Source organism: Carica papaya, chromosome 1 (genome assembly GCF_054855325.1).
Source record: "Carica papaya isolate Zhongbai chromosome 1, ASM5485532v1, whole genome shotgun sequence".
NCBI lineage: Eukaryota > Viridiplantae > Streptophyta > Magnoliopsida > Brassicales > Caricaceae > Carica > Carica papaya.
In genome coordinates, this window is record NC_142309.1 from 27,937,820 (window position 1) to 27,953,843 (window position 16,024).

The 16,024-nt window shown below is 35.2% G+C and overlaps 3 protein-coding genes across 6 annotated transcripts; 2 read left to right on the forward strand and 1 right to left on the reverse strand.

Moving 5' to 3' along the window:
- LOC110823674 (BTB/POZ domain-containing protein) lies at positions 1–3,460 on the reverse strand. Its single transcript, XM_022054113.2, has 4 exons — positions 3,222–3,460; positions 2,919–3,064; positions 1,502–1,617; positions 1–804 (listed from the first exon to the last, which is right to left on the reverse strand). The coding sequence occupies exons 1-4, from the start codon at positions 3,329–3,331 to the stop codon at positions 199–201; spliced, it is 978 nt and encodes a 325-aa protein (XP_021909805.2). The 5' UTR covers positions 3,332–3,460; the 3' UTR covers positions 1–198.
- A 383-nt stretch (positions 3,461–3,843) lies between these two features.
- Positions 3,844–6,416, forward strand: LOC110823663 (V-type proton ATPase subunit c2-like). Its single transcript, XM_022054103.2, has 3 exons — positions 3,844–4,154; positions 4,682–4,967; positions 6,087–6,416. The coding sequence occupies exons 1-3, from the start codon at positions 4,076–4,078 to the stop codon at positions 6,217–6,219; spliced, it is 498 nt and encodes a 165-aa protein (XP_021909795.1). The 5' UTR covers positions 3,844–4,075; the 3' UTR covers positions 6,220–6,416.
- A 1,090-nt stretch (positions 6,417–7,506) lies between these two features.
- Positions 7,507–15,376, forward strand: LOC110823627 (Acyl-CoA N-acyltransferases (NAT) superfamily protein). 4 transcript variants are annotated; one of them, XR_002541441.2, is made up of 3 exons: positions 7,517–7,819; positions 13,988–14,122; positions 15,005–15,376. XR_002541441.2 is itself a non-coding variant. In XM_088207879.1 (2 exons), exons 1-2 carry the CDS (start codon positions 7,568–7,570, stop codon positions 15,110–15,112), a joined length of 360 nt encoding a protein of 119 aa, XP_088064005.1. In that variant the 5' UTR covers positions 7,507–7,567; the 3' UTR covers positions 15,113–15,376. The 4 variants fall into 4 exon arrangements, 2 of the variants coding, with proteins under 2 accessions (XP_088064005.1, XP_021909758.1); XR_002541440.2 differs by having other exon boundaries at positions 14,960–15,099; XM_088207879.1 differs by lacking the exon at positions 13,988–14,122 and having other exon boundaries at positions 7,507–7,819.
- Positions 15,377–16,024: the final 648 nt, after the last annotated feature.

Below are 16,024 nucleotides of genomic sequence, written 5' to 3' on the forward strand. Positions count from 1 at the left end.
TAAGGAAAAAGGATTTGAAAGAATTATTTACATCAGTTTTTGAAAGAGCAATCTAACCATGGCTTAAACTAGGATTCTGATACATACAGCCCAGCTTTTGGTTTTCAATTAATATTAGCCAAACACTATGTCCAACCGTATAGCTACAAGAACCAAGGTTTACCGGTTCCTATCCCATAAGGGAAGGTCTCCAAGATATTATATTGGTTTCCAAGCTGCCAGAACTTCTTGGAACATTTCCACCACCAGTTCTCTGTCCGCCTGCCTGAAGAAGTTATCAATTTCATCTCTAATATCATGTATCTTGCCAAAATCAAACAAGTACGTCAAGCATCCTTTCTTCAGCTTGTTTAACTGATAAAGCCAGGCTTCCTGCAACCTCTCAAGGACATTCTCTGAGTTTATGTCTTCTATGAGGCTCTCCTCACAAGCATCTTTCAGGTCTACAATGTTGTATTTGTTTGCTGCTCCCAGAAGTGCCAGCCGGTGCTTCCAAAAGTCCGCTTGCTTTATAGTTCCATACAAGTAACTGAGGAGGGCCATACAAGATTCCTGTGACATATCCTCAATGTAAATTGTGGATGATTCCTTTTCCTTGAGATCATGGTGGAACATGCTTCGGAAAACAGGTGAACTTGCAGAGAGAACTGCCTTGTGAGCTCTAAGAGTGCCCTCAGCAGTGTGAATGCTAACATCTGCATGGATGCTATCCTCAAGCATGAGAGCAAGGCATCTAAGAGTGCTTTGAGTACAGATAGATTGCACTGAACCATCACTGGGCCATACAGAACCGGCTTCTCCACCCTGAGTTTCAATTGGGAAATTTCCAAAGTATAAGAAACAAAAACGTAGTAAGGGTAAAGCATTTTTCTGAGAAAACAAGGGCAAGAAACTTTATAAGAAGCTAAACTTTCCACTTATGATTGTCACGAATTGAATTATAATCAAATTGCTTTAGGTCGTTTACCAATGACGATTATACAATTCGAACTATTTTGAATTCGCCTCAAAGATAAAATAGATAAATCTTTTAATTCTATTAAGGAGTCATTTTCAATTACTAAGGTTCATTTTTGGTTTAAAAGAAAAGAATGAGGTCTTTCTCTTTGCTTGGTCAATGGAACATTTTAAGGAACTAACATAATTTTCTTTTCCTTTTTGACAGGAAGAAACTGACAAAACCATAGGATAGAGGGGAGAGGGTTCTTAACTGCATGGTTTGATTAATACGGTCCCCCACATACACTTCTTAATTGATGAGGAAATGAATCATAAACAATTGAAGTTGATGGTCAACAGGTTCTCTGTACTGTCAATTATATGAGGTCCAATGAGTTCCACAAACATTGTGGTATTACCTTTGTTTGCTAGTTAATGGTTAATTAGAATAAGAGAGATAGCAAGCAGCAGCAATTAATAATGAGCTATACCTTAAACACACAGAATCTTAGGGCACACCAACTTCAGATTACCTCAAAATGATGAGATAAAAACAACTCACATTGACAGGATACACCTTAAGATCCAGAAACTCAACATCAATAATGATTCGTCCATGGAACAAGGAATCAACAGGCCAAACAAAATCTTCAGATGTACGCAGAAGTCTCTCATGAACTGCATCATGAACTTACAACATTATAGGCATATAGCAGATATATTCATAAAAACAGATACCACCATCTCATTCGGCCACCAAAAAACCGATAATATCATCTAAGAATTCCTAAAATTTAAGCGGCTAAGATCGTGCAATGAATATGAAACACATGTTGTAGCTGAACCTGTTTGTTAAATGCTATAACCAGAGAATGAAATACATAGAAACCTAATTTAATAGTAGGCAATTCATATACTACTACAGCAGCCTGGTTCTTGTCGTTGAAGTTTCTACAGTAAGGATGCATTCCATTAATACAAATGATTAATTAAAATTTGTAGTATGCATATCCTAATAAGAGCAAGAAATGGAAACCAAAAGGGAAAGCACTACGCAGTTCAGTTGCAGTGGAAACTTCATTCAATTTGCAGGTATAAACCACACAATCAATCATTAAAATACAATCAGCAACCTCTGCAAAACAAAACAATGCTAATACCAAAATTTATGATTCATCCAAATGACTATCTTCTGACTTTTTCACATCATAAACCGTGGAATATTCACAAGAAGTTCAAAAAGCCCACTTAACCCACTGATACCATATAATTGAAGGCAAACGTCCTTGTTAGGTACATGCCATTAGTAAGGCATGGGGCCTGCAAATATGGGTTTACTTTTAAACTGCTAAGGCCCTTTTATTTCAGTAATCAGTAGAAGCTTCTACAAACAATGAGCAAAATAGGCTTAATAATCAGCCTTCTTATATCCCTCTAACAGGGTTCCATGAATCAATTGTCATTGCTAATGAAACGTAAACTCCATTCTCCTAGTTTGGAATTCCATGAATCAATTTCTCATTTTGAATGAAACACAACCCTTATGTTACATGTTTCCCACAATTACATCTTCTAGTTTTCAGAATTCAAGAGTTATTTCTCACAGGCAGCTATTATTGGTGATTGGTAAACCAATTACAGTCTTCATTTATGACTTCCCATTGCATTCAACAAACTTCCTTTTTCCAAGTAAAAAATATGATCAGGCACTCTCTTTCTTGTACCCCGACGATTTAATCCTCCATACAAAATAGACAAGACTGCTTACTTTAAGATATGATATCCAATCCCAATTTTATTTTGCCCACATATACACCACAAGTAACTTCCTTTTTTTCTTTCCTCAAAGTTGCTTTCCACGTTACACAGAACATTAAACTCCAACAGTATTAAAACAAAAGCTCTTTTAGTTTAACTCCATGATCAAATCAACATCCCAGGGTGATAGTTACGATAAGGGATAGAGATGAAGGGATTACCGGACAAAATTATCGGTTTACGATTGCCGCCAGAACTAGAGACTCGAAGAACAAATCTTGCGATGGGAGGCTGATCTCTGCACAGCTTAGAAGTCTCTGGAAAGAGACGAATGTACATACACCGATTCCTCTCGAGAGACAGGTGCCTGATAAAAAAGCAAAGAAGCCAAAAATCAACATAGAAAGAACAACCAGTATTAACCTCACCAATAACCTATCTCTGTGTCCGCATATCATATATACACAAACATATGCATGTGCATAGTTTTTGAATATAAACGAGTGAGAGAGAGAGAAAGTTACCAGTTCCAAATACCGACCTTGAAAGGGTCGGATTTCCTGTAAGTGCCAGGGCCAAAGTTCTCGATCCTCCATTGAGCAAGTCTTGAGATAGTCTCTACTCGTGAATCCATATTCTATCTTCTTTCCCCGTCAACTGTTGGTTAGGTAGGTCTGCGTCAAACGGCCAAAGGTGAAAGAGAGAAAATGGAGGTTGAGCGAAAAGTAGGGGCTCTTAGCGCATGAATAATTGAGACTAAAAACTTCACGCTTAAGAAATTATTATTTTTTAACGATGTGAAATTATATATTTGTATACAAACTAAAATTATATAATTAAAATGTCTATTATATTTTTTATGAATTATCTTAATACTATATTCAGTTTAATACAAATATTCATGTTAATTATTTTACTTAATTTTAAAATATCATTTTAATAATTTATAATAAATATAAAATTATTAAAAATTAATTAATATCATATATTTATTCTAAATATATTTAATTTAGTAATTTATAAAATACAAAATTTTTTACTTTTTTAACTGTAAAATGCCGGAGAATATAAGTCAGAGGCAGTCGTATTTTACCGCGTTAAAATAATATGATGACATGCCGGAGGGCATTGTCGTAAATGCACCAGAGGCCGAAAGGGGAAGGCCACATCCGTTGCCTCTTCTTGTCGCCCGTGAGTCGAGACATGCTCGATCATTCACCTTCTTCCCCGATCCGATCCCCAAATCTCATTTTGGTTTTTTGCTTCTTTTCAAAAGCACTGCAACCCAGACGAACTACAGGGGTTTATCCAACCCAAGGATTACCTAACGCCGTTCTCTCCGTGGATCTCCTGTCCAAACAAATTGAAAAAAAGCACCATGGCTTCGGGTTTCAGCGGCGATGAAACTGCCCCCTTCTTCGGCTTCCTCGGAGCTGCCGCGGCTCTCGTATTCTCTTGTAAGCTCTCTTTAGTTTCCTCTTTAATTCTAATATGTGCTATTTCCTGAAAATTCTGATTCGTCTTGACGCGAAATTTTGCCGATCGCAATTTGGGGGTTATGTTATTAACGATGGCAAACGCACGATTAGTGCAGTTTTTAATATACGATCCACAATGGAATGAAGCCATTTATTACTTATCAAAAACGATTTTACCGTTTAATTTGTTAGGAGAATGAGAGATGGTTATGCGCTAGTCAGAATATACATATCTGTAGAAAATTTCATTCTAAAGGTTTAACTGGATGCATATTTCAGGTTAAACATGAGGGAACAATTTATAAATGTTATTCGTTAGTTGACAGAAATTGGTTTGTTGAAAACATGATTCAACTAGAACAAGACATGTATGTATGAATACAGCATACAAATAATGGAGGAAATAATATTTCACTGTGGAAATAGCAATGCAAGAAGCATTTTTTTCTTTTGAAACAAATAGTTTGCAGATCCTTTTAGAGTAATTTTGGTGGGTTATATTTCAGGCATGGGTGCCGCCTATGGGACCGCAAAAAGTGGGGTAGGAGTTGCCTCCATGGGAGTCATGCGGCCTGAACTTGTCATGAAGTCTATTGTACCCGTGGTTATGGCTGGAGTTTTGGGAATTTATGGGTTGATCATAGCTGTTATCATCAGTACTGGTATAAACCCAAAAGCAAAATCGTACTATCTCTTTGATGGGTATGCACACCTGTCCTCGGGTCTTGCTTGTGGGCTTGCTGGCCTCTCTGCTGGAATGGCTATTGGAATTGTTGGTGATGCTGGTGTTCGGTAAAATTTTAACATTTACCTTCTCTTTTTTTTTTGCATTCTTGTCTGTTTTAAAATTTTATTTTTGATTGCCAATTGCTAATTTGAGTTTATTACGAGAACTTATATTTGGAAAGCCCCTTTATGTTTATCTTAAGATTTCAGAGTTTTTTGGGTAATTACTATATTCACCCGAGGGAACAGGTTTCCCATTCTTTTTTAGTTGCAGTTGTAATTGTTGCTTTGGCATGCACTTAACTGAAACTTGAAGTGATTATAGATGAGACTGATAGAAAACTGTATTTTATATAATATTTCTTATGCAGTACATGTACAAAGCAACATTTGTCAATGTGATTATCCTCATATTTTCTTTGCATGTTTCCAATTAACCGGGCATTTCATTGGCTGTTTCCTCTGTCAAGTGGGCTGGTACTAATTTTCTTCATTAGCAATTAGATTTGAATCCAGAGACACACTTTTTTAAGCTTTAGCTGTTCACTCTATTATAGTCAATATTGCCTTCAACTGAATCTTTTTATGAGAGTTAACAATCTTAATTAGCAGAAGTCAGAATCATTTGCAACGATTCTGATAAATTGGTGAAAATTCCAGTCCATCTTTTGCCTCTTGGAATCATTTACTTGGCTGATACTCTCTGTTACACTGGTGTGCCTGTAAGCTATATTCCGATTGTTGTAACGGAGTATTCTTGATCTGTACACACTTGATGCTGACTGTAATGCGAACAGAATTTAAAGTGAAAGAGAATTATTGCTTTTGAATGATAATCTTCATGCATTTACTTGTGGTTTAGCTTTTGACTTCAACAGATCTGATCTTTATGTCATTCTGAAGTTCCCTTGCGAAAAAGGGTCTAACATTAAGTTGGGTAGAAAAAAACACATTGGCTTCGATGGATTGTATTTTGGTTTTGACTTGTGAAAAATAATCTGCTCTTTCCTTGAAAAGTATATCTTGGTGTCAATCTTGAGCTACATTCTCTTTTTCTTTCTTTTCTTTCAAGTTACATTTTATTCTTCTATGTGGTTGAGCTGAATTTAGATTTAATTTGGATATAATTAATAATACCAACAATTGTTTCTTTTTCTTTCTTTCTCCTCCCTTGGTAATTTTCAGCGCTAATGCTCAACAGCCTAAGCTGTTTGTGGGTATGATTCTCATTCTTATCTTTGCGGAAGCTCTTGCTCTATATGGTCTCATTGTGGGGATCATTCTATCATCCCGAGCTGGCCAATCTCGGGCAGAATGAAGAGAGCTAAAAATTCTTGTTCGTGATATCTTCTATTTGATATACAACTGGCTGGACTTGTATCATTGCTCATCGAGTGTGAGTTATATGGACCATTTTCTTGTTATTATATTTCTCAAGCTCCACCTGCTTGATGGATGAACTCTTGTATGGGGTGGATTTATAGATAGCATTATGAAATCTGTATTATTTTCTTAGCGGAGTTTCCTGTACCCTTCTTGATGACTTGCGTGATGATGGTGTATTTACTCAAATTATCTTTATGTGCTTACTCAATACAACTGGCTTTAAGTTGTGCAGCCGCTAACATTTACTTAGGATTTTCACAGGGAGAGTGATTGATTAACAAGTGCATCCATTCCTACCTCCTCTTTATCTATGAGATGTTTGGGTTTTTCAAAACTTTTGGATATTTAGAAGAAAAATATTATCTCTACTAAGACGAAGGCATAATTTGACTTGTTTAAATAGCAGCTAAGATGAAGCAGTGTCAGTAACAATGAATAGCTTATGATAAATAGATATTTGCAAGTTTGTCATTACAGGTCATTCGTGTAAAAAATCCGATCGATGACGCATACTTTCTTAGTTGGGGAGGTGTTAATATGTGACTGACTCTTAACAGTTTCTTGAAACCATGGTTTTTAACATGTTATTGATCTGGATGAGAATCAAATGCTCAGCCTCCCTCTATCTTCCATTTAGAAATCTCCCATTTGTTCACTTGAAGCTTTTTCGCCGAACTTGAATAGGGTAAGAAGTGCAGATGGTCTCTGCCAATTTTTCGGTAAGACATTTTGTTCAAGCTTCACCGTGAGCAGTTTGTTGCAATCTTAACGTGAATAGAAAGAAAAAACAATGACGGTGATGATTATGCTGATTCCAAACAATATGTATGGTATTAATACGATTCTAAACAAATAGAACTTCTAATACAAAGTATAAGCCCACTACTTATTCGACCAATTGCTTTAAAATCCTATGTCGATTAGTGTTTTAGAAATCATTAGGTAACAAATGTGCATTAAACTTTATCCCTATAACATTATGGTAAATGAATTTTGACCTATTTCTCAAAAGCATTAATTTTTGGTGCTTTTGTTATACTTAGGTCACAAGTATATAATATAGTTTTCATAATGTTAATAATTGATATTACACGTCTCAAAAAAAAATTTAATTTTAATGTGTGAAAATATTTAGTATAACAAAAAATGGAGAAAATAATAAGAAATAAAAGGCAATATTGTTTATTATTTTTAATTTTAAAATATTACTTTTATATTTGTTAAAAAATACAGTTAATAAATTTCCACTGCCTGGAAAGCAAGAGGCAACGGAGAAAGAGATGGCAGCGACGAGCTCAGCAGAGGCACCGAAGATTGTGTGGAACGAGCGGCAGAAGAGGTTCGAGACGGAAGACAAACAAGCCTACTTACAGTACGTGCCAAGATCGAATGGGAAAGTGATGGACATAGTGCACACCTATGTTCCATCCTCCAAGCGAGGCATGGGCTTGGCTTCTCATCTCTGCATCGCAGCCTTCAATCACGCCAAATCTCGCTCCATCTCCGTCATTCCCACATGCACTTATGTCTCCGTGAGTTCATTATTTCTCTTCTATAGCTAATTCGTGCTTTTTAAGCATTGAGTTTCTTCGTTTTCATCTTCTTTTGTCTTTTTTCCATTGTGTTTCTATATACTCGATCTGTAATGTGATGGCCTTGGTTTAATTTGAACTTGTGTTCTGGTTTTCTTTTCTTTTTTTTAATTTTTTAATTTTACATCTAAGTTTGAGAGGATTGTGGTCTTGTTATCAATGGAAGGAATTTTGTTAGGAACCATAAAATTGGAAACCTGGAAGGAATTTTTTTCTCCTCCTGGCTACGTATGCAAGGAGGAGAAGAGTGTAACCGTTGAAGATTGTAGACTGTCTAGAGACTCTAATTATTCAGGGGAGAAGAAAGGCGATTAAGAGAAAAAAAGAAAAGATTCCGTAACCACTAGATGACGCTGAAGAATGAAAAGAAGTAGAGGAACCATAAAACATCTAATGCAGCTAATGAGTAAGAATCCACCATATCTCTAATCCTCAAGTTTCTCTATCTGGAATAATTGGTTACAAAGTTGGATTGTGCATTCAGTAACTTATTTTGTTGCAAAAGCAGGCATTCAACCCCATAATTACTTACTACAATCTACTTTTTCTTTTTCCTGTACCCTCCGAACAATATTCTTACCAACCAATTGCTTGTTGGAACAAACTGCAAACTTGTTTCTTTTCTTCGTCAAAACTGATTATATTTATGTATTTTGATAAAAAAAAAAAAAAAAAATTGTATTACAAACAAGGCAACAAGGTGTGCTCTCTGTACAAAAAAATAGCAGGATATAACTATTTACCAATCAAAATTTCTGTTGCGGCCTAAACTATGACCATAGGTCATTAACCCAAAAAAAATCAACCCCTTAAGCCATTGTTTCCCATAAGTTAGGATTATTCTCAATGATGCTCTTAACTGAAAATCAAAAACCTTTCTTATAAGAAGACACAGAAAGGAACATTGCAAACAGAAACTCAGATCCATGTAAACAAATAGACGACCACTAGTGTCTTCTTTTGTCCAAAAGCCTAAGGTATCTTTTGTTCCACCTTCCAAGACAATATCAAAATTTTTCCTCTTAATGACCAGATTTTTCCTATGAGAAGAAAATGACATGATATGAAGAGAAGGAACCACACTCAAAATAGATCAGGCACACAAGCAGAACATTTCTATTCTTGCTTCTTGTAATTTCTGTAAGTCTGTGAATGTCTTGATATCCATATTTGAAGAAGATATCAAAAGATCTCCTCTCCATAGGCTATTACCAATTATCTTCTGCTAGGAAAAAAAAGTTAGAAGATGAGATACTTAGCCAAGGGACACTGGGCAAAAACACAGAACACCACGAGAGAGGAGAGTGATTGAGGACCATCCCATACTTGAATGGAGTTAAGGCTTACTATAGATGCAACATTAGAAGGCAAATATCATTTGTGCCTTTGTTGTACCTTTCTTATTATTTTTCCGCTTCTCTTTGGATGATGAGGTAGCTCCTTAACTACCATATGTTATTTGGACGAGGCAAGATATCCCTTGCTGTTTGGTTGGATAATTTATCATCTTGTTTCCAGTTGATCCTTTTTTGGTGCTACAGTTTCCATGGGTCCAAAAATGGTGGTAACCTGTTTATTGCAGGAAAACTTGTATCACTTTTCACGAGTCCAAGAATAATAACAACTTCTTGTTGGACTAAGTTGTGATACCGTAATCCTACATGACAAAAATATGTTACTATTGAGCTCCATATAAAAGTTCAAGTAGCACACTACTAATAACTTGAACTTAAATTTTTAAGAGGTGGTGGTCTAGGTCCGAAAGATTATTGGATCAATGGTGCTTAGCCCGGGTCATCACGATTTAGTGGTATTAGAGCTGAGGTTTTATGTGTTATAGATGTTTTGAGTTATGACAGTCCGATGAGATTCATAATATAGGAATTTGAGATATGATCATAATATTTGAACATGTATTTTTACTAATTTTGTAAACTTAGATATTAATCTTCTTATTTATTATGCTATTGTTAAGTATAAAGATGAACAATTTGATAAGTGGCCAATGAATGTAAAAGTATTTATAAGATTCTGTTCGTGAGGATTTCGGAAACTTGTTTAAGGATGGATTGTGTAGAAGTGACATTATTTGATGATAATCATTTGGCGATAGGGAGACATAGTGCTATATTTTGGTTGAATGATGAATCATGTAGATTTGCTTATTTGGTGATGATAACAGGAGCCATACATGTTCTTAACGGAGTGTAAAATTTTATTAGAGACATAAGACAAAATAGTTTTATATTTATTTTCTATTGCTTATTTATCATTGAAATTAAAGGATAGTGTATGTGTAATATATGCAAGAATAATTAGTTGAAAAAGGTAATTGAGATGATAAATTATTTGGCAATAATCATAACAAGATATAGATATTTTTAGTGGAGTGCAAATTTTTATTTGGGGATATAGAACGTTGTGGATTATTGTTTAATTATTTATATTTGAAACTAAAAGATACCAAGTTACTCGGGAATTTTGTTGGAAAGGACAAGTTTTGATTAAAGAACTTAAGTATTGTGGTTTATTATTTATTTATTTTTGAAGTTAAAGGATGTACAGAGATATTGCATGCAATATTTGGATGACTTATGAATCGTTCAGATGTTAAAGTCTTTAGTGATAATCATGTGGTGGTATAGATTAAGTGAAAATCTTGATTAGGTGACATAATGTATCCTGAAAGCTAAAAGAGAATAATTACCGTATAACTTTATAGAAGTTGATATTAGGGATCATGTTTTGTTTTTCTACTTACTATGATAAGGTGGACATTTCAAAGAAAATTCCTAATCTTGAAGTAAACTTTTGGTGAAGTTTAACATTTTACTAAATTAATTTAATCTTAAATGATGACAGTGCTGAGTAAAATTGTTAGGAAGTGGGAAAATATTCAATGCGGGTTCCTCTGGGGTGATGATGAAGGCAATAGAAAATTCGATCTTGTGAAATGGGACAATGTAAAGAAACCATTGCATAGAAGTGGTCTTGGGGTGAGGTCAGTTGTTGAGATGAACACTGCTCTTCCAAGGAAAATGACTGTGGAGATTTATTAGAGAGGCAGGGAGACTGTGGAGATTTATTAGAGAGGCAGGGAGACTGTGGAGAAGGGTGGTGGAGGCTAGGTGAGGTAATGAGATGGGCAGGGGGAACTTAGAAATGTATACAGACCGCATGGTATGAGCTTGTGGAAAAAAATTAGCATGGGGAGTGAAAATTTTTTGATTGTACAAAATGGAAGGTGGGAAAAGGTGATAGAATTCGTTTTTGGTTGGATGGCTGGGTTGGTGTGGGTAGGTTGAAGGATCAATTTCTGAATATTTATGCCATCGCTACTTCTAGAAATATGGTGATGGTGGAGGCTTATCAGGAGGTGAATGGTAGGAGGGATTGGTCTGTGAATGTTATCAGAAACTTGAATGATTGGGAGGTCGAGGAATATGAAAAACTGTTGCTAATACTTTCACAGGTCCCACTTGAGAATGGTAATGATCAACTGATGTGGAAAATGAATAAAAACAGATTTTTCGGTGAATTTCTACAAGCATTTAACTAGTGGGGATGGCAATGAGGATGTTCTGTTCCCAGCAAAATAGATTTGAAAGACGAAGGCCCCTCCTAGAGTTGTTTTTCTTTGCTTGGGAAGCAAATAAGAATTGCATATTGACAATTGATAAGCTGAAGAGAAGGGGTATTACCATGGTTGATAGATGCTATTTATGTAAAAAAGCAGGAGGAATCTTGTAATCACATCTTTCTTTGGTGCTCTGTGGTTTTTAATATTTGGACCATGGTGAGCCTTTTGGGAATTGATTAGGTATTGTCGGGGTCGATTAGGGATGAGTTGTGTGCTTGGGCGGTCTTATGTGAAAAGAAACGTCATTTACTATTGACTCCTCTTTGTATCTTTTGGGTTGTATAGAATGAGAGAAATGCTAGAGCTTTTGAGGGTATTGAGAGAGAGGTGGATAAGATTAGAGTAGATGGATCCATGTTTTTGGTTCTACACTTTTGAGTCATGACATTAATAGGATGGAAGATTTTGGAAATGTAATTGATCACCTTATTGACTTGTAAATAATTTGTATACGGGTGGTATTCATTTGGTACTATTGTGAATAATACTTTCCTACATTTTTATTTAAAATAAAAAACAAATTGAATGATGACTTCATGAGAAATTGATGAAGCAAATTATGAACCGTTTCAATTTGGATGTCAGTCTAGTTTCATAAAGATTGAATGGAATTTTGTAGCTTGTTGTACTTTGATGAGTTGCCAAATTATTACTCGAACGCTATGTTAATTTAGCATCAATCACATCATGTACTATTGGGACTCCTTAAGTTTGGAATTGATATTGCGGTATGAAATGGTATTAGAGCATGTGCCAGTTTGGTGATTCCGACTAGTGCAATTTTAGACCTTGTAGGCCTTTGGACTGAGATTTGTGGCTATGTGATGTTGATGAGGATATCAAGGATTTGAGTGTTGAAGATTGTGATACTCAAGTCCTACGTTGAAAAAATATTTGATTATTATGTTTATATAAAGCTCAAACCGGATACTGCTAATGACTTGAACTAAAGCTTTTGAGAGCCAGTAATTTAGGTAAGAAAGATTGTTGGGTTAATGGTGCTTGGATTTGGGACGTTACCCAAGTAATTGGCAACTTGCTATTATGTTCTTATTCCATCTATCTTTTGATGCCTGATGTCATGCAAACTCTTTTTTGAAAAAACATTTTATTTGAATCATATTTTCTCCTTAAGACTTCATGTACTTCAAGGCTAAGTGATTAGATGCTTTACGTAAAATGTTGACACATTTTGAAAATTTAAAAGAACATAAGCATGCATCTAAGTATTGAGATTGCAGAAGCAAGTGATAGACTTAAGGTGACCTATTGCCAGGCTATTCATGTTGTGTTACACGCTTGAATGAAAATAAATATTTATGTGTAGTTATTGCAAGTTTTTGCAACTTTTTGAGTAGATGTGACATGAAAATCAAAACATGCCTTCTATACGGCATGTAAGATGATTGAACATTTGAATTCAACTTTGACCTGCAGTCAAGTATAATCTTCATTTCAGGAGATTTATGTGTCTCCTTTTCTGTCTAACAATCTGTTGGCGGTTTGAACTTCCAAAGGCTGGTTGATTTCATAGCTTTGATGTTGGTTTAACTTGTTATTTATCTGTTTATTAACCCAGAAGGAGGTTTAAGATTCTAGGCTGTCCATGTGGGATGAACCTCCTGATAATATCCATAAATGGCTTGTTTTTTGTTAAGATATGGACATTACTATCTATAAATTCAGGCGCATGGTACTCATCAGTACTCTAGTGCATTTCTTTCTCTGAGTTAGAATAAATATGTTTCAAACTCTCTCGTTATAATTTAAAGTTTATGAACATTACCATGTTATATAGACTTTATCTCAAAAAAAACTACTATGTTATACAGACTTTTGTCTGTAGTTATTGGAAGTGAAGATATTATGCATAATGTGACTATTCTACCAAAAAGTTTTCTTTTAGTTTAAAATGATCAATATGTAGAATGAGAACAAGTGATTGCAAAGTAGGGATAAGCTTTTTCTTTTCAGAAGTTTGGCTTGTTTATTAGAGATAGGGATCATATATCTGCTTTCACTTTTCCGTAGGCAGGAAGTAATGAGAAGACAGTTTGTGGGGGTGATAACCAGATGAATCAGTCAAATCAATTTTTGTTTTTTAAATTTGAATTTTAGGATTGAAAAAGTAGTAAGACAGCTTCAATAAGATACTAATCATCCTGTTTTTTTTTGTTTTTTTTTTTTTTTAATATTTCTTTTTCACGTAACCACCAGATTGTCTGGATGTTTAGCTCCAGCTGTTTTCACGGATATGGTTTGGCATTGGTCTGCGTGCTAATAAGATCTGCATTTATTACAAAAAAGGTTTTTACTTTGAGATTGTAGGTTGATTTCATATAGGCATATGGAACTTTCTGCATCACGCATTGCCTAGATACCTACTACTCTGACCTATCCAATTCTTTATCTTGATGTTATTTTTTTTTTGCTTTGATGTACTACTTATCCTTTAAATTATCTGGCAGGATACATTTCTTCCTCGAAACCCGTCGTGGAATTCTCTTGTTTATTCAGAAGATCTAAAATCTAATATCTAAACAGTTTCAGCAGTCAACATAATGAAGGCTGTCACTTACCTCTTCAGTTGCTTTCATTAACTGGTTTGTATAAAATGAAGATTACTCTGTGACAATAGAACAATAATTTCTGCTGTACTTCTGTAAAGTCAATTTTATGAGACATAATTTGTCACATGTAGTGGGATTTTATAGTGCCGTTTACTTCTGGACACCCTGCTTGGAACTTCGTTCATATTCGTTTTTTTCTTGACTAATCTAGCAAGTATAGGAGTCTCTTGAAAAAGAAAAGAAAGAGTGACGTAATCTATGGAAGAGGAACCAAATATTATGATGGGTATGAATGAACCCAATTTTCTGATTGGACTTTGTAATAAGAATTCAGGTTACCTAGTGAAACAATAGCGGAAGTTGGCTTCCTTTAAGAACAATCTTAGGACCTGTAGATGAGCTGTCCAACCAGTTGAGACATAGTTGACCTTGATTTCATTGAGCACTTCGACTTAAGGTATAAAATATGATTAAAATTTAGCATACTGTTGAAAATTTGGGTCGTTTTCGGTTAAGATGTTAAGATCGTCAGCTGTGTTTGATTTGCTAAGAAGATTATTAATAACCAAAGTCCTAATCATACTCTGGGTAGAACTCATATTTAATGTCATGTCTTCTAATAGAAAAAGACAAGTTTATACTATAAAATTAATCTACGTTAAGACAAAATCCAGAGAGAAAAGTTTCAAAAAGCCCCTCTTGTTCGCTTCTTCCTCAACTAATTCCAATTGGTTGTATTAGCTGTGCTTATGATTCTTCCTAAACATTTATAGTAATTGAAATTAGTCGCATCTTCCTCTACTTAATTGCTTCGATCTTTTCTTTTCGATATTGAGATTTTATTGTTTGCTGGATCTGACTTATTTTTAGATTAGAGGACTCAATTCCTAAAGCATGCACCTCAATTGTCTCTAGAATGAAAATTTGGAGGCAGATCTTTGGAGCTTAGGCAGCTTGATGCGACTGGAAGAAAAAGGATGTGTTTCCAGAGGGTACAGAGGCATAATGGCTAGTAGAGGATGATGCTGGTGGTGAACAGGGTCTCGGTATTATATATTTTCTCTTAATGAATCTGCACATTGTTTTTTGTTTTCACTTTGAAAAGGAAGTTTGTTGGTTTTCACAAATGTGATGGATGTGGGGAATTTTAAATTAGGTTTCATGAATTTGCTAAAGAACATGGCTTAGCATGGAGGGTTTCATGTTCATACTCGCCTATTTCTATGGCGCGAACTATACTGATTTATACTTCTCCTATTTTTACCGTGGAAGCTCTTCAGACAACCATTCATTTTCTCAAAATCTTCTGATTATTGCAATATCCAGTTATATCCTTTCTGTTTGATTATACCAGTAAGATCCTTTTTACACTCAAATCTTTTGGCAACACCATGTCTTGCTGAATCTCCAACAAATATTTATCAAATGTGTAAGCACTATCTTGATTCATCTTCCGGAAAGGAAGGTGGTGGCTATGCTGCACGAAGCAAACTTGATCTACCACTGGTTAGCTCACTGGAGGAGCTAAGAAGAGATATAATGATGACAGTATCTTGCTACCACTAGCGTGCTGATCTTGACTAAGTTGAAGGCTTATTAATGTCAGTTCTCATAATATCTCCTGTTTTCCTTTATGCCCAAAAAAGACTGAAATTAGAGGTGATTCCAATCTTATCTCACGATGTCTTTAATATGTTTGGTCTCCTCTGCCATTATTTGTTTACTCTCTTAACCTCTTAACTAATCGAAGGCAAAGAGAAACTAGAACCGAGGCATGCGATGGTTGAAGAGGACAATATACTCCTTCATAATAGCACTTCTTGTTCCACCATCTTCAGAGTCAATAATTCCGAACGACATGGCTCCTTGAAGCACCACAAAGTTGGACTTGTTTTGAAGGATTGAACCAACATGGAGTTGACTACATAGATACAA

Coding starts and splice junctions, on each gene's coding strand:
- LOC110823674 (XM_022054113.2), bottom strand. CDS start 3,331: ATGGATTCACGAGTAGAGACTATCTCAAGACTTGCTCAATGGAGGATC. Junction 1,618..2,918: donor TAAACCGATAATTTTGTCCG/GTAATCCCTTCA, acceptor TTCATGATGCAG/TTCATGAGAGACTTCTGCGT. Junction 805..1,501: donor TTAAGGTGTATCCTGTCAAT/GTGAGTTGTTTT, acceptor ATTGAAACTCAG/GGTGGAGAAGCCGGTTCTGT.
- LOC110823663 (XM_022054103.2), top strand. CDS start 4,076: ATGGCTTCGGGTTTCAGCGGCGATGAAACTGCCCCCTTCTTCGGCTTC. Junction 4,155..4,681: donor CGCGGCTCTCGTATTCTCTT/GTAAGCTCTCTT, acceptor GTTATATTTCAG/GCATGGGTGCCGCCTATGGG. Junction 4,968..6,086: donor GTTGGTGATGCTGGTGTTCG/GTAAAATTTTAA, acceptor GGTAATTTTCAG/CGCTAATGCTCAACAGCCTA.
- LOC110823627 (XM_088207879.1), top strand. CDS start 7,568: ATGGCAGCGACGAGCTCAGCAGAGGCACCGAAGATTGTGTGGAACGAG. Junction 7,820..15,004: donor CCACATGCACTTATGTCTCC/GTGAGTTCATTA, acceptor AATTGTCTCTAG/AATGAAAATTTGGAGGCAGA.